Here is a 17,941-nt window from a genome sequence, read left to right on the forward strand (position 1 = left end):
CTATATAAAGAAAGGTGACTTGATTTGAAGTGGGCGGAGCTTAGCGGTCCAGAGGTGATCTCTAATTGGCCAGGTACGATGGGTCTAATTAATAATTTTCCTCACTTACAGATTTACTGCATTTTTAATTGGTTTATTTAAATAGGGACATGATTCCAGCCAAAGAGATGAAAAATATGCATTGTACATTAGGAATATATATAGCATATATATGCTAATTTGCATCTCAGGTCCCTAGAAAGGCTTTTCTAAAAAAAAAAAAAAAAAAAATCTACATAAATTGTTAAATATTTTTACCTATAAAATGAATTACAATTCGAAGATTCGAGGAAGAATTGGAGTTTGCCCTCTCTGACTAGTACTAGTAAGATAACACATTGTTACAAAGAGCACTAAGCAGTGAATGACAAAGAGAGATGGCATTAAATTAATGTTTAAATCTAAATATACGCGCGTATTAATATAATAAATGAACACGTGATATTTGAGAGTTCAGATACATTTGAGATTTTATTTTGTTTATTTTTATAATTGTACCGGTCTCCCAAATGCTAGGTGGCGGTAATATAGTATAGCGTGGAGAGGTCTGATTCATTTTTAGCGAATCGATTCGTTTCAGTGAACCGGTTCGCAGAAGTCACGGCGTTGCATTGAATGCCTTGCAGATGAGAAATAAGCAGTTAAATACCTATGTTTTTACCATATTCTTATATACATCATATTGATTTTGTAAATGTTCTCCATAAGAGTCGAGCAATTTGCAAGAGCTTTGCGAATCGGTTCAACCGAGTCATCAAGAAGAAATGTTTCAAAGGAACCACTCGTTGATGAATCGGATCTCAGACGTGCAGGAGGAGCACGAGAGTTAAAGCTGCTTGAAAACTCTTGCATATGCAGCTCTGATGTAAATGAATAATGATTAAAGCTCTTTTTAAAGCTTTTGAGGTCAGGTGGAAATCCTACAGGCACAGATTTGTCCCCTGGATAGCTTTAAATCTGCAGAAAAACGAGAGGTATAGTTCAGTTCGTTCTCTGCTTCAGGTTTTGGTCAACAATAGCCTTGTTCACAATTAGCTCGTGTTTGTTTTCCCAGAACTCTTCGTCAGGTGAAGGATCGATCCCAAGACAAGTTAATTCAGGATGAGGAGGTGTCCGAATCTCTCGTGTGTTTATTCACTGAACTACTGAAAAACGATCTGAAGAATCAAAGTGAACTGCTCCGGTTACTCCCTAAATCCAAACAAAATATTTACACTAATGTAGAGAATGAAACACATGCTCCAACTACAGTAATGTTGAATACTCTGGGCTTCGTGATCGAGCGGAAGCGGAGCTCACTACAGCTCGCGGGAACCGGAGTGTTTGTGACGCGAGGACGCGCGCCGAAAGGAAGTATTGTAGCGATGTATCCAGGTACTCTTATGAGGTCATCTTATATAAATAATAATTATTTATTTATTTATTGCGTGAAAAGTGAAAGAAAACATCAAACAGAATGATGACGTTACTGTTTTTATTTTTAAAAAATAAAAAATACAAATCTTTTTACAGTTTTGAACAGAGAGAAAATGTGTATATAAATAAAAAAATAGATGTGTATGTTTTTTTGGCGGTAGACACATTTATATTAATAATAATATTTTTGATTTCAAATCGCTTGTGTCTGTGACGTCACAAACTAGCTTGTAACCAATCACGTCAATGTACCGGCGGGCTTTAGCATATCATTAACAGCGAACTAGCAGGGGAGTCTCGAGAGAAGCCAGTTTATCCCCTTATATTTTTCTGCTGATATGTAAAATCATGTAGATTTAGCAGCATGGTGGGTCTAATGATGTATATTACGATGTTATGATGAACTATATGCCTTTCTCCAGTTGTTAAAGCGTTTCTAAACATACTGATTGTTAGAAGTCAGCTGTCTCTGAGATGGCGAACGGGTACATGGTTTGTGTAACATTAGCAACACATTATTAGCTGTTTGATAACACAGTCAAGCAAAAGGCTAATCATAATAATTACCGCTATGTGTCTAAAAAAGTGATACGATTACCTCAGTAAGTTGACCGAGTGGATCTCTGAGCTGGCGTGAGTGAGTGGAGGCGGGGCTAATTTGCATATTCATTGATCCGCGTATATTAAATGAGGCAAGGGTGTAGAGTTACATTCAAGCTATTTTAAGGCATGAATAATTTTTTTTCACAGGAAAAAAAACGTTTAAATATGTCATTTTGGTGATGAGTTTTAAGGGATAAAATTATTGACTACATGGGGACTTTAAGATCAGTATTAATGTTGGTTATATTTATCTGTCTGTCTGTTGCATATGCAATTCTTCATAAGAGTTATGTATGTTTTGATGTTCTTTCACAGGAACCATCTATCAAGCAGATGAGCCGATCTTTTTTCAGTCAATCAGAAATCCATTTGTATTTAGATGTATAGATGGCATTTTGATTGATGGCAATGACAAAGCCTTGTCCAAGATAGTGTACCGGTGAGCATCATCATCATCATCATCATCATTCTGCTAGCTTAAATGAGCCCTATTATGCTTTTTTACACATTCATCTTTCTTTAGTGTGTAATTTTGCTGTTTGAGGATGAAAAAGCTCTGCAAAGTCTCTCCAGCGGGAGTTATTCTCTATATCAGTGTCACTGTTTCTGAACTCCCTGAAACGCCTCCATTGTAGTCTTGAGTTTTCTTCCAGGAACGAACATGTCACAATATTCCTCATTTAAATAATTCATATGCAAAATAAAGGGGTGGAGCCTGGTTGAGTTAGTTAGGTGTGTGTAAACTGGCAGTTATGGTAAGGGGCGGGGCATTTCCCAAACACGCTCTAAATGCTTGACCAATCAGAGCACATTGTGCTTTTCAGAAGGAGGGGCTTCATAAAGACAGGAAGTAAACAGAGCGTTACTGACAGACTGGGAAGAGAGGAGCTGCAACAATGGAGAATATGAGGAAAATAATGAACATTCAAGCCTGAAAACCTGTTCTAGTAGAGCCCAAAAACAACATCAAGACTTTGAAAAAGGGCATAATAGATCCCCATTTAATGCTTTCACAGTGCGTTATGAAGCACAAATCAAATGTGTTGACTGAAAACAGGTCGTGTAGTGGGCGGGACAGGGTAGGTCCCTTCTGTTTGAGTGACAGCTCCTGGTTGACGCCTCATCCTGTGAACCCTCTCGCAGTGGGACAGTATGTCAACAACTGCTCTAATGGTCAGTCAGGTTCTACAATTAAAAGTTTTACTATAAAAGGAAATATCTTTTTGTGAATAATCTGTCTTGTTATCCACAGAGAAAGCTGCGAATGTCTGCTATCAGGAGTTTGACGTGCCGGATGGATTTCCTCTTGAGCTCCGTCAATACCTGCCTAATGTTAATTACAGAGCTGATACTCAAAGGCAAGATGATAGATTTCATGTGCTATTGTTATTAGGACATTCTGACATTTTCTTAATTTCATCTTGCTTTCTATTTCAGACCTTTGCGCTGTGTTGTTCTTGTGTCACTAAGAGATATTAATTGTGGCGAAGAACTGTTCTCCAACTACTACACAATTGTGCATTAAATTTTATTTAAAAGTTGGTGTTCATTATATATGTAAAACCTTAAATATTTAATGCTTTTCTAAAGCAAAAGTGAGTGTGAAATACCAAAAAACACTAGAACAGTGTTATATATTATTTTGTTGACTTGTGTACTTACATTATCCCAAATGTTTCCAAGAATGTTTAAATCCAGAGAAATCAGCAATTTTAACCAGGATACGGACCGTATATTGGATTTTCTTTTATTTTGTAAAAACTATGGAAATACAAAAGATGCTTTAATATATTATGTGTTTTATTAGACAAGGGAACAACTGTTTGGATACATTCTTCGACAGAAAACTAATCATTGTTATACAGCTAAACACAGTAAGTCTTATTGTTCAAATCTTGTTTTCTTGATTTACCACGAGTACCATGTTTTACCACGCCTAATATCGATGTAGCTTACTGCAGTGTGCAACAAATGTCTCATAGCAGCCGCCGAATGAACGCAAAGTAGCATTATAACAACTTTCAACACTCAAATGTATCTAATATGATAAACAGCACTGCTTTACCCCACAAACGCTTGAGCGGAAGAAGCAGAAGCGGCGACTGCGGCATAATAAAAGCTCGTGCTCGTCTCTCATTAGCAATCGCTCCAGCGGCCTCGTTCCGCTCCAATACCCTGCTTCATACTAAAGTAATGTTAACTGTCCGAGTCTTGTCGGATTCTTTTCCACCGGCTGTAGACGTGAAGACAACACCTCCCATGATTCAGTGGTCATCAAGCTACGCCTTTGTTTTGAATAAGTGACCTCTAGTGGTGAAAAATTACATATTGTGCCTTTAACATGAACCAACTACAGTATGACCAATATATTTTTAGTGTTTATTAACCTTTGTTAATGTTATTAAAAATGTTCATAGTGCATTAACTACTGTTAACAGACACAACTTTTGATCATAAAAATGCATTAGTAAATGTTCCAATTAATTAATGTAGTTAACAAATGAAACCTTATTTTAAAGTTTTTAGTGTTTAGTTCATAAAAAAACATGAAGGAATTCGTATTAATTACAAAATTTGTGTGACCAGGGTTACAAAGCAACCAGGGCTGCTAATTATTTAAAATCCTGACCATAATTAAGAGGTCTGTTATTTAAAATATTTCATAATATTGTATTCTAGACAATGCAGTTATACATTACCAAAAAAATTCCCTGAAATCAATTCCAGGGCAAGAATCTCCACTTTTATTAATGTTTTCAGAAGCAACTTGCACCACAAAACACTGTAAAAATGAGAGCAATGACTTTCATATTGATATGAAACCAAGGTTCATAGGAATTTTTAATGTTAATATTTTCATCTTGATGAAAGTGAAAATCTTTCAGTAAGTCCTTTTGTAAAGAAAATCTCCTAGAGAGAAAACTAGAGTTTTCCTGAGATGTTTATTTACAAGAAACTACTTAAAATTAAATACATGATACTTATGTCCCTGTGGTTCCTCTTACCATAAAATTAGCTTTTGATGTCAGAAAAAGCAAGAAGTTGAACCAAACCCCTAAACATTTAACATGTTCTTTTATCAGATACTTAAAACTGTGGCTTATATCATAGAAACTAATATTTCCTCTACAGAGGACTAATCAAAGTGATGCAAACAAATCAACCACAGCAGCATCACAATGCAAATAATGAGGCATCAAATTTGAGCGTCACATGTGAAGTACTTCGATAAACTCATCGACACGGTTATAATATCTCCAGAACTTTATTTCTGGAACGGTTTGCCAGTTAAGTACAACATAAAATACAAAATAAAAACCAACAGAACAAGAACAGTGTCTATGTACAAACATTAAGAATGATAAAATTTCCTTTTCCAATATTAATTGCCATTTGATTGTCTATTTAACACTATAACTTTATTACAATGAAGTGTTGAAAAACCGAACTTGAACTAATAAGCGTCCCCCCCTTCAAAAGCATAAAAGTGAACGAAAACCAATTTTATATTAAACAAAATAAAAAGCGCAAAACATTCCAAAGATAAGGGAGGATTTTAAATGTACATTTTTTTCCCCTGGAAGCAGACAACCATTACTACATTACAATTTCAATTTTATGCTATTACTTTTTTCTTTTTTATACAAACTTTGGACATAAATTACTGCACCAACACAATTTCCTAAAGCTCTTTTCATTTCTTGGAGGGACAGGAGAAATGAATTGCACAACCTACAGGACTGAATTGGAGAATATTGTATTTAAATTGATCAATACACATCCTTCAAGTATGTCAAGACAAAAAAAAAAAAATATGGAGAATTCTGGCCGCAGATACAAGGAAACACAATTTTACAGACACAGCACAAGCCGTCCAAAAGATCACTGTCCTGGAAAACGTCACATCGACCATCCCGAAATCCTCCGTACGTCATTCAGAAGCGTTTTCCAGGTCGATTCAACATGCAAGTTTTGAATGAGGGTTAAGGCAACACTGCAAACCGGGCTTCTGCCTTAACCGCAAGACATTCTTGTCATCGTACGAGTTCAGTAAATCCCTAAGATGCGATAATACTGTACATTCAGCTAGCTCCGCTACTTCCTGTGAAGACGGCGGCGTCCGACGAGGAGCGCACGTTACTTCACTCGTGTACAGAACGCTAACACACTACACCCACTTGCAGTTGAGTGAATAAATAAATAAATAACTCTCTTCTTAAGCAAAATCTCTGATGAGGGAAAAAATGTCAGTCAAACAAACGGTAAAGGAAGTCGAGAAGGCATTCTTGTGGCATACGCAGACTCAAAAGCACAGAATTTAAGTCTTCAAGTTCAAATCTGTTTGCCAAGGAAGAAAAAAAAATGGTTTTCTGTACATATATTTACAAATTATTGCCATACGAGAGTCTGGAAACTTGGAAAAAAAAAAAAAAAAAAAAAGCTGGGGAGGGACAAAAACGAACAAACCAAGTTCGAAATGATCCGTTTTAATCTGCAAGCGATTCTTGATGCATAGATAACGTCGGGTCAGCGCTTGCAGGCCTTTGCGAAGATCGGGTTGTTCTGAAGAAATGAACGCCACGCCAGGCAGTGAAAGCAGGGATGATGATGATGATGATGATGATGATGATGATGATGATGATGAACAATGGCAGACAAACAGAAATCATGTACAGCTTTGCATAATTGGTTACTGAAGGGAAAAGACGTAAAACCGCGGGTCAATTTGGTCCCCCGCGCTGAGAAGTTCGAGAGTATCCCTGCAAATGTTTTTTTCAATAAATAGCGCTCTTGAAATATCAAACAAATGCTCTTGTACACATTCGAGAACAAAAAACACAAAACGACATGTGCCAGTAATTTCACAACCATTTCGGGAAACAAAAACGCTCAAATCGTGACCATAATGCAGTCCAGTGGTCTTCATTGCAATAAATACACCCAGCTGATCAAATGCCGCCTGATAAAGCAAGATTACAAAAGGAACACTAATAAATATATGCAAAGAAAAATTACACGCGTCGTAGCAGTGTTTTATAACACCTCTATAATCACTTATTACTGTATTTAGGGCCTATATATTCACTAGAACCACTTTAAATTGTTTGTTCAAAATAGCAGAAAATCTCCCAGGGCCGACCGGAACACATTCAGACGAACTTTTCCGGGTTTTTGTGCTGAGTGAAAAGGACACCAAAAAAACAGAGCTGCTTCTTCACGGTGCAAAACGAAACAAAAAACAAGTGGTCGTAGAGTAAATGCCGTTCAGACGGCTGGATTCGTGAGCCGAGGCACCTGTAAACACTGATGGGAACCACAGAGGAAAGGCTGACCTGACCGGATAAACCCCCTGCTGTCGGCCGAAGGTGTGATCGATCAGTTTTTGATGCGACGACTCCTGTCACAAGTTCAGTTTTCCACAGTATTCGGACGTAGACACGTTTATGACACTTCCAAAAAATTCAAGACTGGAAAATAAATGGCTGTATTAACTCTTGAGAAATCAAGATTCAGGTCTGTACAATTAGACATCACTGATGTCATAGTAAAAAAAAAAAAAAAAAAATCTGTACATATATATACACACACACGTATATAATCGGAAAACAAAAGGAGCAATATCCCAGGAAGCGGCTATGTACACGTTTGATTGCAGGAAGTCCCGTGAGGTTTGCGAGCCTTCACTCCGACTGCAGCGCTGTGTGCTGATGTAGTGTGTGCGCGGCCATGTAGCTGCCCGCCTCGCCAAAGTCAGTGACTGAAACCGCCATTTTGGCACTTGTGATATGGTGCGTGCGGCCTTCGAAGTCTACGCCCATGTTCCTGTTTCCGACCGACACGTCGTTTATGAACGGTTCCGACAGACCCATCTTCAGCCGCTTGGCCGGGGGCCGATCGCAGTCGTCGCCGCACACGTTGATCTGCCCGAGGTCCGAGTGGTAGAAGCCGGTTTCGAGTAGATTGAGGCAGTCGCCGTCTCCGTTGCTGGAATAGTTGAGCGGCTCTTCGTGACTCAGGGGCCCGCGGTGAAGCCCGTCCAGCGGAGAGAAGTTGTAGGAGTCCAGACAGCTCACGTCTGCAGGGTTACACACCGACGCCACCGTGCTCGTCAGCGCTGGAGAAAGAGGAAAATACTTTACTTTAGTTAAGCGTTAATCTCACCAAGCCAGCATTTATTTGATCAAAAATACAGTAAAAACTGTGAAATATTATTACAATTTAAAGGATTAGTTCACTTCAGAATTAAAATTCTGATAATTTACTCAACCCCATGTCATCCAAGATGTTCATGTCTTTCTTTCAGTCGAAAAGAAATTATGGTTTTTGAGGAAAACATTCCAGGATTTTTCTCCATATAGTGGACTTCACTGGGGTTCAACGGGTTGAAGGTCCAAATTGTAGTTTCAGCGCAGCTTCAAAGAGCTCTACACAATCCCAGACGAGAAATAAGGGTCTTATCTAGAGAAACCATCGGTCATTTTCTAAAAAAAAAAAAAAATTAAAATGTAATACTTTTTACTTGCACTGCTCCACACGTTACGTAATCACATTGGAAAGGTCACGTGACGTAGACGGAAGTACTGCGGTAGGGCGAATCTCATTTTCTTTTCGTAAAGGCTGTTTGACTTAGTCTTTGCACATTCACTTTGTAAACACTAGATTGGTATTTCCACCTACGTGATGCGTGACCTTTCCAATGTGATTATGTAATGTGTGGCACATCGCAGAGCAGTGCAAGACAAGCATTTGTGGTTAAAAAGTATATACTTTTTTTTTTTTAGAAAATGGCTGATCGTTTCCCTAGATAAGACCCTTATTCCTCGTCTGGGATCATGTAGAGCTCTTTGAAGCTGCACTGAAACTGACATTTGGACCTTCAACCCGTTGGTAACTGTTGAAGTCCACTATATGGAGAAAAATCCTGGAATGTTTTCCTCAAAAACTTTTCTTTTTGACTGAAGAAAGAAAAACATTAACATCTTGGATGACATGGGGGTGAGTAAATTATCAGGAAATTTTAATTTTGAAGTGAACTAATCCTTTAAGGGTTCCTAATATGCTTTTGAATTGTTAAATGAATGAATGAATGGATGGAGGCACTTATATAGCGCTTTTTTACATGTTCATCTTTCTTTAGTGTGTAATGTTGCTGTTTCAGCAGGTCTGCAAAGTTCCAAAGTCCCTCCAGCGGGAGTTATTCTCTATATCAGTGTCACTGTTTCTGAACTCCCTGAAACGCCTCCATTGTAGTCTTGAGTTTTCTTCCGGGAATGAACACGTCACAATATTCCTCATTTAAATAATTCCCGCCCAAGACATAATCAGAATAAACGGGCGGGGCCTGGTTGAGTTAGTCAGTAGTGTATTGAAACTCACTGTTATGGTAAGGGCCGTGATATTTCCCAAAAACGCTCAAAATGGTTGACCAATCACAACACACTGGTCCAGCCGACCAATCAGAGCATATTGTGTTTTTCAGAAGGAGGGGCTTCATATAGACAGGAACTAAAAAGAGCGTTAATGAGAGACTGGGAAGAAAGGAGCTGCAACTGTCAAATAAGTGAAAAATTATGTTTTTTTGAAAATACAAACATGAAAACTTATTCTAGTAAAGCCCAAAATCAAGACTGAAAAGGGCATAATAAGTTTGTTTTCTATTGTAATATATTTTAAAATGTAATTTATTCCTGCGATCATTACTCCAGTCTTCAGTGTCACATGATCCTTCAGAAATCATTCTAATATGCTGATTTGCTTCTCAAGAAACATTTCTTATTACTATCACTGTTGAAAACATATGCTGCTTCATATTTTTGAGGAAACTGGCATGTTCTCAAAATGGATGATAAATAACTAAAAAGTAAAAGCATGTGTAAAAATCTGTAGTAACAGTATACCAGAGAGGTCACTGGCTGTGATGGAGTTGAGAAGGTTGAGCTGTTGTTCGGTTGGAGGTTCTATCCGGCCGCTGCTGCTGGAGCACACAGAAGCAGATCCGTCCACCAGACCCTCGGCCTCATCCACCAACCGGTCCATCAGATCCCTGCAGAGGCAGAGAGAAGAGGACAATCAGCCTTCAAAGTTCATGTTCAAACGTCTATTAGGTTCTATCAAGTTCACACTGAACATTTTATCATCCACTGAACAGAAGATCATTACAAAACTCACGTAACACCAGGATAACTGCTGAACTTCTTCTTCCCAAATCGGTTTTGTTGGACGAAAAAGTCAAATCGCTCAGACTTCTTCCACATATAGTAAAACGCAACACATTCTGCCACTGTCCGCGTGTTGACCTTGAAAATAAACATTCAAAGGAAAGTTATAACTTATTAATCAAGCATTATATTGGTGTAATATGATGCAAAAAATGATGCAAGCAGTGAAAAATCATTTCAATTACATTATAGCCTGACATTTTTTAACGAAACAAACCCCAAAGGATAAAATCAGGTCCCATCCTATATTATTATCCCACAGAACACTCATAAGATTTTAACTTCGAAATAGAAATACGTGTATACAACACGTTAATGGAATTTCGTGTTGTTTTTAATAGGAGTTGCATCTGATTTAAGCCAATCCTGACTCAAATCTCCATTTCTAAGACAACATTGTTAAGGATCAAAAATGCAAGAGAAAGGACGCCATCTTACTTTGTGTTTCTGAATGAGGTGGAAGTTCTTCTCGTACAACAGAAGAGCGTGTTCAAAATTCCGGCATTCTTCTTCAGACCACGGAAGCATCTCATCTAAATAATTAAATTTTTTAAATTATGTTATTTAGTTCAGCAAAACTGCTATAACAAAACAACGGCAATATTTCCACTTACCCTTTGAGGATTTGTCATTGCTGCGATACCGTTCAAGAGCTTCCTGGACGTTGTAGTTACACTTCAAAAGCTCATATAAGGCCTGGAGAGAAAACAAACAGGTTTGTTAAGAGAACTGGATATATGTGTGGGGTATGCGTGTGGTTACATCCTTAACCCTATAAAGCCTGCTATAACATAGTTGATATGCAAATATCTAAGACTTCGAAATTATCAACAATCAAAACTTTGCTGAAAAACCTGTTGCACATGCCTCCTGTCATCTGATTGACAGTTTATACTTTTTAAAAAGGTGTAATTGTACAAATATCCACCTTAAGGTGTCTTTTTGCTGTGAAATCTGTTTTTTTTTAAAGTAAATGTAAGCATAACTTCTATATTAGTAACATTTTGAGATAAACACTTACTGGACTAAAGTACTTATGTTTATTTGATTATCCATGCATAATTTTTTAGAAAAATCATGTTAAAATGTGAGTCAAATATGATCCATCAGGCTTTTAAGGAAGGTTTCATCTGTCAATCATTATTGTATTGCATTGAATTATATGTTTTAAAACTACAGAGCTTTGATCATAAAACTAAGCATTAAAATATCATCTTACCAAGACGTATTATTGGCAGATATGGAGTGACGACCGATATTAATATGCATTTTATGTAAATAGTCTGTTATACTGTTATAAAGATCTCACTGATTTACTTCTTATCTAAATAAATTTAAGCATCTGCACAGCACTATTCAGCAAAGTGCAGATTTGTTTGGTCAATTCAGTTGAGTGGAAACAGTTAACAGACCATCAAGTGTAATGAATATGTTTATATGGTTTGTATAAAACTATTTATCTGTGATCTTCACCTGCTCGTTATCTCTGACCAGAGAACATCTGCCATCTCCGTCCATCTTTCCATCCACTCTCAGAGCATCCTGCAGGAAGCTTTTGACTTTAGACTCGGGCAACATGTCCGGCTGCCACAGCAGCTGATCTTCCTCTGCGTACACTGAAGAAAACAAAAGGAAAACACATTTGTTTTAGATGACCTGTGAAAAAACAGTAGCGCACAAACTGAAACGTAAACAAAAAAAAGTTGACTCATTCATCAGCACACGTTATTCCAAAGATCTAATCAATTTCTACATCTCCAAAACAACTTTAATACTTGCATAAAAACTTTGCAGATGGTTAAAAATATTTTCAGTGATATTATAGCCTGACATTTTTCAACCAATCAAATCTCAACGAATAAAATCAAGTCCCAACCTATATTTTTTGTTTCACTAACAGGGTTTTTCCTGCATTGAAAATATTTTGGCGTCAACAAAACTGAATCTTTATTTATCCCGCCAAAGATTTATTTGATCATTTGATCATACCCGCTGATAGCCGGCTTCTTTAAAATGCTCCTTTGAGTGTTTGTGCAAGCGCTCTGTGAAGAGCATCAAAGGTTTCTATTTACAACGTGTTTTTGCAGCGTTGAACTTTGTAGCCAATCACAGGCATATCTGTTGAGTGCGTGAATGCAATGGCCAATCAGATGTGTTTAAGTTAGTCAGAATCCGCTCAGTTTTTGTTCAGAGTGAGGTCTGTATGCTCGCAAATACTTTCATTATAACCAACAAAGTATAAACACAATGTCAATAAGATTAATTGCACAGCTTCGTTGATTATAACAGGAGTTTTCACGAGAGTTCACTGTAATTGACAGCTTCAGTGATTATAACAGCAGCGATCTTTGCTCGCTTTATGTATGTAATATATATTTTTCATGCTGCTAACTACACATTGCAAAGTTTCTAGACTGACAACCGTATTTAAATGCACGATTGGATCTGATTGATGAGAACCATAGCAATGGACCGAACAAAATCTGATACTGCATGTCAAATCTTGGAGCATAAATGCAAAATAATAGACTTGCTATTTTTTCTATGAAATGTCTTACTTTGTTATTCATTTTATTACTAACTTTACAAATCAGCCACCTAGTGACTTTTTAATATAAACCTATTTTATATTTCAAAATCTGTAAATTTAGAAGCACTTTGTTTTATGATCCGTCCTGACAGTGATTATTTTTTATTTCGTGAATAAATAGGATTAGTTAACATTTGAAGCAGTTTCTTCACATTTATTTTGGATTTATTCTCAGTACTGGGCTCGCAGTTTACATGGGTAGGGTACTTTGTATTGTGTGTGTGGATGACAGTGTTCGTTTGACCTAGGAAAAACCTTGACTAAGAAATACATGTACACAACATGTTAATGCCGATTTCTGGTTTATGTAAATACTGACTCAAATTTGTATTTGTTTCATATAAATATCGAAGACTCACCTTTTTCCTGGTCATTATAACAGGTAAGAGCAGGAATTTCTGCCTGATATTCAGATCCCACCATGATCTCCTGTGTAAATAACACAAATTGATTATCTTCAACAGGTTCACAACATTGTCTGACACACATAAATGATAGGACACAACCCGTTTTTAACTTCAAACTTTGACTAAGACGGAAAAAACTATTTAGTACTGTAGACCACAAAGGATAAACTTCTTCCTCACCTTGCGAGAGTCTTCAGGGTTCAAACCATCATCCTCACCCTCAGATTCTTTGTCTCCATCATAAACCGCATTAGCTGGAAAAGAAAAATCTAAATTGAGCACCACAGAAAATTAAATACTCAAATGAAAACTGCCACACTTTTCTAATCAGTGATGTCAAAAATACAAAAACAACATCTATGTGCTTACAGCGAAGAGTTCTGGGGAAGAAATCATTGGTTTCGTGTGACGTCACAGATGGTGTGAGGTCATCGGCAGAAGATTGCGTTTCTTCATCGTCTCCAGAGAGCAAATCTTTAGCGATTTCCTCCTGTTACAAGACAAGAGGACATTAGCAATGTCAAAGGAAGACAAAAAGCAAAAAATAAATAAATATACACTTACTTTATCTAACGTCATGTCAGGCAGCTCATCGGTCAGCTCTACAGACGAGCTGTCCGCACTCGACCCTCCGACAGTACTGTCTGCGGCTTCATATCTGTACAATGCTAGCAGCTCTTCCAAGGGCATGTTCCCCTCCTGTGAGAAAGAGGTTTGCATGAGATTCAATGGTTTATTTCTGCAAATAACTCATACAGCTACTGATGCACAATATATGTGTAATACTAACAGACATTATTATATTGATAATGTACACAATTTGTGTTTTTTTTTATAATGCCAGCACGGTTATAATTGTTATTAGCCACAATTGGGGTTGCTAACGATTAATCGACGATCGATTAAATATCGATAATATTTTAATCAAAACGTACCGATGGTCGATTAAGCAAAGTCATCATTAAAGTGCGTAGTTTTGAGGTTAATGCGCAAAACACAGACAAAAAAAGAAGCGAGCGTGCCATAGTTACGTATTCTAAATTTATTAATGTCTTCAAGCCACGCAATGGATTAAGTAGGCTAGCCGTTTATTTCGAAGCATACTTAACCAGGGGTCCAAAAAACATTTTTTTTAAGTTTTACTGAACATAGGATCTACTTGTGTAAATGCCACAATAAAAGTACGTAGAATAAACAACAAGTAATAAGATCCTGGTTGATTATCTTGATGATCACTCCAGCTGTAAAACAGTGTCCGATTGGTCTCTACACATCATCCCTACCCACTAAACTCGAGATCCAGTTTCCGTTTGTTGAACTTTCAAATGACGTTAGGAAAACACTGCGTCATGATCACGACAAGACCGGATCCCGGAAGTCCTATAGCTTTAGCAGAGCAGCATGTCAATGTCACTCCGTGATCTACACATTGTCTTATGTTGTGTTTGGGCTTGTTCGAGACTACCAGCTCTAAATAAAGATATCTACTATGGTTTACCAATGTTTCACGAAGTTACAAACAAAAACGTGGCGCAAAAGCATTATGTGTGTACTGTTTATTAGGGATGTGCGCTTTGACTAATTTGTCATTTAACTGGAAGTTTTGTAACAGACTAGTCGACTAGTCTAAAGTAAGAAACCCCCTAAAGACTTCTGAAACAATTTGAAACAATGAATCAAACAGTCAAACCCCATAATTAATGTCACTAAAAACAGATCATAAATATGCAGTACGCTTGCCTTGCGTTATGACTTTTCAGGAGCCTTCTCCTTCCACAAAACTGAGTGGGAACATGTCTTGTTCCTGTCGTCTCGGAGATAAGATTTTTTTTCAGAGTTGAAGTGAATGACACGATGGGCATTTGCTTGCTTCGGCTATCACACCTACGTGCATGTGCTGAATATGGTTGCGCATGGCTCCAGTGGAATTGTGCCAGTTTGACGTGTCACAGCTTCCATAAAACTTTTTATTTCTAATTCAAAATTCTTTATTTTAATGTGTTATTGAAAATGTCTTTAAATATAAATATAACAAAGTTCAGGGCTCAGGGAAAAAGGGGGAACCGGCGAACTGTAAACGTAAGTTTTAATGACAAAATAAATAAAACGAAAGTGAACGGCAGGCGCATCATTGCCGACTGCTGCACATACATAAACAACACAAAACTTAAATGTCCCAGGGCTAGTCCTTTCTCGTCCTCCACTGTCCTTACTTTTATCCTTCCGGAGCTCCTGGGATGCGAGACCAATACGACGTGCAAGGCCGCACAGGTGACATTCATTTAACACTCACGCCACCAGCCTCGCTCCGTTTTTCACGGCTCTGGGCTGCGCTCTGCTCATCACAGTAACATTAAAATGACAGTAATTTGAACTTTAAAACCTTAAAAAAAAAAAAAAAAAAAAAAAAAAAAAAAAGGGTAATCAACTATTGTTTTCAGTGTTGACTAGTAGCAGCTGTACCGTTTAGTCGAATAGTCTTGCACATCCCTACTGTTTACACATGCATTGATGGAGATTTTTTTTAATACAAAAACTTAAAACAAACTAACAAACTAACTAAAACAAATATGCTTGTTGTATTCTGCTAGTTGAGACCTTTCAACGATATATGACAAGTCTATCTGTTAATGTAAGATGATTTTACAGATCACATTTTTCATGTAAAGCAGTTATTTTTTCATTTAATATTTATAAGTTTTTTTAAAGCACTTGTTAAGTGATGGTCATATTACATATTCACTGTAAAGCCAAGTTTATAAGTTTAAACGACACCTATTTTGTGTTGGTTAAGCAAGTGGTTTTAAGTAACGTGATAACTTGGTAAGTTAACGATTAATCTATTAATTGATCATTAATTTAAACAATGATCGATTATGGGAATTTATGTAAATGGACATCCCTAGCTACAATATAAAAATAATTATCCCTAAATGAGAGATGTATGCGTTGGCCAAAAGAATGAAGGCAAACCTTCTCCAGATCTGCGATTTCCGAACTCCCGTTTGAATCGCTCTCCCTCATCTCCTCTTCCTCTAACGTACGCTCATCATCGTAATCATGCACCAGCATGTCTGCCGTCGGGTCAAAATCGTGATCTTCCGATGACAAAGAGCCAACTGAAAACATCAAATCAATCCACAATTATTACATATTATATTATTAAATGCAAACATTTAACATTACATACATGTTAAAAATATTATTTAATCCAATTATACATTTATATTTATTACATGTACACACACACACACATTATATATATATATATATATATATTATATTTGTAAATAATTATTTGACATTATTAAACAGATTTAGAGGACAAATTACCTGGGCTTGTACTTCCCAAGGAAGCCTGAAATTACAGAGAAAATGTGAGAATTGGGGAATTTACAGCATTATGATGGATATTAGTTAACTTCCCTTAACAAAATGTTACTATAGTAACCATAATTTCCACCAAATTACCATAGCTACTATAATTATTATTAATATTGCAAACCATATTAAATCTTTATGGGATTTCCTTTAAAATGTGTAATGTTTTCTAAGTCTTTTAGTTTTTTGTTCTGATGACAGTGGGGGCAAAAAAAATTACCATAATTTACTTTTGGTAACACTCACTGTAAAGTATGGAACCATATTAATTGAATATAACAATGGGGTGAATAGTAATTAATTTATGAATAGTGATAACCTGCTCCGCACAGTTGACAGACCAAATAAAGATGAATTTAAAGAATGAAATTGGTCAAATGTCATTGAATACAAACAAGATTAAATGAATGGACAAAAATCATTCCTTAAAATGAATTAAAATAAAACAGTTGATTCCTCATTTGTACTTTTTAAATCCATAGTTTACATTTGAAATTATACAGAGATATACAACAGAAACCGAGTTTGTGATGGTCACTAACAAGCCAAAGCATTGATCAGTATTTATTCAGGTGTTCTGGGTCTCTTAAACAAAATACAGCCATGCTGAATAATAAATTATCACACATTTTATTTTATAATGAGACAAAAAAATAAATGCGTTGATGTCGCCACTTCACAGCATCAATTCGGTACTGCAGCAATGGGGAAAATATCACTCTCTAAAAACCACACAGAAGTATTCAGACGAAAAAACGGCAATGATAGCGAAGTAAAAATATTTTTAAAAAGCGAGAAATAAAAAAAAAAGCAGTTTCACTACTAACTAACCATCGCCGCGCGCTCGACGCTGCTCGCAGCTCCGCTCAGTCAGATCTGACGCCAAATACGGACGCCCGCTCTGAACGCTCGACGCTAAAAGAGGCCCATCGACGTTTCAAATACTCGTTTTGACGGCCAATATCGCTCTTATCTCCGCCAAACCGGCCTTTATCCAAAGATAACACATTATTACATATGATCAGATATAGAAATCCCAAACTAATGTACTGTGGTAAGAAAAATTAACGACCAAAATATGACGCCTTCCCCCTATTTTCCAACTTACCTCCGCCATCTTGGTACCTTTCGGCTACTAAACTGGCTTTACGACGGAGCCCGGATTGACGTTGCAAGCCAATCGCGATAGACTATTTCTGCAGGTTGTCTCTGATTGGCTGACGCGATTAAAACGCACGGAGAGCAGGGCACAGGATTGGCTGCTAGGACGAGTTGGTTGACGTCGA

The 17,941-nt window shown here is 37.1% G+C and overlaps 2 protein-coding genes across 6 annotated transcripts; one reads left to right on the forward strand and one right to left on the reverse strand.

The window, feature by feature from the left end:
- The first annotated feature begins 121 nt into the window (after positions 1–121).
- setd9 (SET domain containing 9) lies at positions 122–6,524 on the forward strand. Of its 2 annotated transcripts, XM_051907917.1 has the most exons (6): positions 126–1,013; positions 1,094–1,413; positions 2,374–2,497; positions 3,116–3,231; positions 3,311–3,416; positions 3,496–6,524. In XM_051907917.1, exons 1-6 carry the CDS (start codon positions 916–918, stop codon positions 3,581–3,583), a joined length of 852 nt encoding a protein of 283 aa, XP_051763877.1. In that variant the 5' UTR covers positions 126–915; the 3' UTR covers positions 3,584–6,524. The 2 variants fall into 2 exon arrangements, with proteins under 2 accessions (XP_051763876.1, XP_051763877.1); XM_051907916.1 differs by having other exon boundaries at positions 122–1,013; positions 3,311–6,524.
- Positions 5,305–17,823, reverse strand: mier3a (mesoderm induction early response 1, family member 3 a). Of its 4 annotated transcripts, none has more exons than XM_051907911.1 (14): positions 17,764–17,823; positions 16,608–16,632; positions 16,248–16,393; positions 13,839–13,973; positions 13,644–13,764; positions 13,455–13,528; positions 13,227–13,296; positions 11,751–11,893; positions 10,892–10,973; positions 10,716–10,810; positions 10,228–10,355; positions 9,957–10,102; positions 9,436–9,564; positions 5,305–8,173 (listed from the first exon to the last, which is right to left on the reverse strand). In XM_051907911.1, the coding sequence occupies exons 1-14, from the start codon at positions 17,770–17,772 to the stop codon at positions 7,740–7,742; spliced, it is 1,737 nt and encodes a 578-aa protein (XP_051763871.1). In that variant the 5' UTR covers positions 17,773–17,823; the 3' UTR covers positions 5,305–7,739. The 4 variants fall into 4 exon arrangements, 3 of the variants coding, with proteins under 3 accessions (XP_051763871.1, XP_051763872.1, XP_051763873.1); XM_051907912.1 differs by lacking the exon at positions 17,764–17,823 and adding an exon at positions 17,487–17,509; XR_007932044.1 differs by having other exon boundaries at positions 8,083–8,173; positions 9,436–9,587.
- Between the last annotated feature and the right edge of the window lie 118 nt (positions 17,824–17,941).

This window comes from Ctenopharyngodon idella, chromosome 10, assembly GCF_019924925.1.
Source record: "Ctenopharyngodon idella isolate HZGC_01 chromosome 10, HZGC01, whole genome shotgun sequence".
NCBI lineage: Eukaryota > Metazoa > Chordata > Actinopteri > Cypriniformes > Xenocyprididae > Ctenopharyngodon > Ctenopharyngodon idella.